The sequence below is a fragment of the Cardiocondyla obscurior genome, unplaced genomic scaffold, assembly GCF_019399895.1.
Source record: "Cardiocondyla obscurior isolate alpha-2009 unplaced genomic scaffold, Cobs3.1 scaffold1_7361187_7686053, whole genome shotgun sequence".
NCBI lineage: Eukaryota > Metazoa > Arthropoda > Insecta > Hymenoptera > Formicidae > Cardiocondyla > Cardiocondyla obscurior.
Window position 1 is genome coordinate 141,779 of NW_027228794.1, and position 2,971 is coordinate 144,749.

A 2,971-nucleotide genomic window follows, 5' to 3' on the forward strand; every position below is an offset into this window, starting at 1 on the left:
TATCTATCCTCCCAGTATCCTTCGTTATGTCTGGGACACCCTGTATATGTACATATATGCTTATATATACATATATATAAATAAAAATTAATGTTGCGTGTACGGAAATACACGAGGTAAATGTAGTCATAATGAAGGGAAACTGTTGCGTGTATGGAAATACACGTGGTGATATAGCTAGATTTGTGGTTGATTTACTTATTTTTTAAAAAATATAATTATTTATTATTTCTTTTTCCTAATGTCGCAATTGAAGAGAGTAGGATGCATTCTCTCGGTCGGGTAAAAGTGGATAGTGTCGTTCTGGTTCGGCGTTGAGTTTCGCTTCGGATCCCTCGTCGGTAGGTGGTTCATTTTGCATCTGTTTTTCGTTTTCTTGTTCAGGCATTTTGGGTGCGCTGGGTTTTTCGTACCTGCGCTTCTTTTCTCCCAAATGTAATAAAAGTTGAGTTAAAGAATCCCAGATGACTCCGATTAGGTACAATGACCATCCATATACAGTATGTAAAGCGTATCCATGAACTAGAGTGTCGAGAATTAATTTGACTCCGCGAATGCATAGAAATATTCCTAACATTCCGGCGCTAATATTTCCAAAAATCAAAAATTTGCTCCACATTCTATTCCATGCAGAGGTTGCTACCTTTTCTATCGATGCTTCGTCCATTAGATTCGAAATCAGGCCCCCGTGAACGGTTGTAGGCTCCCCCATTACTCCCCTTGCTACCGTATTTAGTAACGCAGGTCGTTCCGCGGGGAACATTATGTGATCTCTTAAATGTTCGAGATCCTTTTCGCTGTAAATTCCGCTTGCCGCAAGCGATCCTGGATTCGTATAATGCCACGTTGGTTTAGTCATTGGTTTGATGGTGGTGGGAGGCAAAGTTCGTTCAGGCGTAGGTATCATTCGATACCATTCATCGTTTAAATAATACATAGGTGGAATTACTCGATTGCATGAAATTTGTGTTCCGGTTTTTGTTAATATGTGTGTTCGTGGAGATAAGAAATATGTTTCATTATTTTTCAATACCGGTAACTCAGAATAGCATTCTTTAATGTGCTGAATTTTTACATCTACCGGTGTACATTTTATTATATGTACAACCTCTCCAGAGATTACAGCCATATAACCGGGTTCCTTCATAATTTGGTATGCGAATTCGTCAGGTGAGTTAACTGCGATACTTAAGGCGTTTTTTAATACTTGTTGTTCTAAATTACAGCGTTGTTTTAGTACGTCTCGATATAGTGAGTTTATCTGTGACCGAATATGTTTTTCAACATATACGAATTTCGAATTTACATAGGTGAATATATCTAAATTTTCGACCGATAATGGTCTTTTCTGTGCAAATGAATCGCTCTTTGTTGTTTCCAGAATAAGTAATTTTGGGTGTTCGGTTTTTGTTAGAGTATATCCACATAACGGCTCTTCCCCTGTTTTTGTTAATGCAAATGTTATATCTTTGGTGGATAAGGAGTATACTATTTGTGGCTTTTCATACATGTCGTGTCAAGCATTCGGTTCGCATATCCATCATACAAAATGTCATAATTGTTAAATTTACAATAATCAGTCGGTAGTGTTTGCCAAAAGGTATATCCTCCGTCGATATCAATGCAAGTATTATCGATATAAGTACATACAGTTCCCGATCGTAGACGGATTTGATTAGCTTCTAAATTAACGGTGGCTTGATGTGTAGTTAATGTGATTGTTATTATGGCTTGTACAACAACATTATCCCAGCTGCCGTAAGGATCCGAATAATAACTGCCGGTGCAATGTCCGTCAGTACTGGCAGATCCTGCGAGCGTAACCGGTCGCATTATAGTTTGATTTACTTTCAGTCCATAAATATGGTTATAAGTTGAGAACGAAAATGACCCGGTTGCATGCATCTTTTTGCATTGGTCTGCTGTGGTTTCAAAAACATATTCCGCCTGTCCGTTAGCTACGGTTGAAATATGTGAATGCATGCCGCAATGATATACATGTCGGTTTATAGATACCTTACACTGCGTTACTTATAATGCTTCGAATTTAGATAATTGTAGCAACTGTATATAGGTTCGGTCTATCTGGGGTTGTGTTAAGGGTATATTGCAATTTTCGACGTCTAATAACGATAAGGTTGTGACATTTAAATTCGCAGATCCGCAATCGTAGCCAATTTATTCCGTTTATCGTGGTTATATTCGCGAGGACGAGCACGCCCATAATCCATTTTAATCTTGAATCCATCTGAAAATATAATTTTATTTTTATTTGTTCGTTTTAATATATGATACACGTAGCCTATTCGGGTGTACTACTTTTGTGTTTTTCTTAATTCTTATCCTCACATTGTTTCTGTTTAAAATTTCTAAAACTTCGTGTAGTCCAGTGTATTGATTACCGAATTTTCCTGGTTTCGGTCCCTTTAGTAAGAATACATAATTTCCAGGCTTGAAGATTTTCGGGTTAATCTTTTTGTCATAATGTTTTTTAGATTTTTCTTTTGCTTTGGTTACGTTTTTGAAAGCGTTTGTCTGTAGACTATGTAATTGTGTGGCGAGCCCTATTAAATAATCGTCGTAACTTGCTAGTTTTTCTTCCGGACCGAGAGGTTCGTCCGTCGGTACCCTAGCTATTTTTCCGAATACCAACTCATACGGCGTATGTTTTGTCGCTTCGTGTACACATGTATTATAATTAAACATGGCAAGTTCGACCCACTTATCCCATTCTTTTTGTTCGTTGGCGTATTGTTTTAAATATTCGCTAAGAGCATGGTGAGACCTTTCTAAAGATCCGTTTGATTGCGGGTGAAATGCCGTGGTTCTGAATTTTCGAATCCTAAATATTTTTGCAACTTTTTTGATTAATTCACTTATAAAATTCCTTCCTTGATCGGTTAAGATTGCTTTTGGAGCCCCCAATACGCAGATAAATCTGTCTACGAATGCTTCAGCTATTGTTTCGGAT

At 37.5% G+C, this 2,971-nt stretch overlaps 1 protein-coding gene across 1 annotated transcript; it reads right to left on the reverse strand.

The window, feature by feature from the left end:
• Nucleotides 1–235: 235 nt before the first annotated feature.
• Nucleotides 236–2,472, reverse strand: LOC139112739 (uncharacterized). The gene has a single exon (XM_070673806.1). It carries the CDS (start codon nucleotides 1,508–1,510, stop codon nucleotides 239–241), a length of 1,272 nt encoding a protein of 423 aa, XP_070529907.1. The 5' UTR covers nucleotides 1,511–2,472; the 3' UTR covers nucleotides 236–238.
• Between the last annotated feature and the right edge of the window lie 499 nt (nucleotides 2,473–2,971).

What these genes read in the sequence shown, in the direction of transcription:
- LOC139112739 (XM_070673806.1), bottom strand. Translation starts at nt 1,510, where the DNA reads ATGTATGAAAAGCCACAAATAGTATACTCCTTATCCACCAAAGATATA.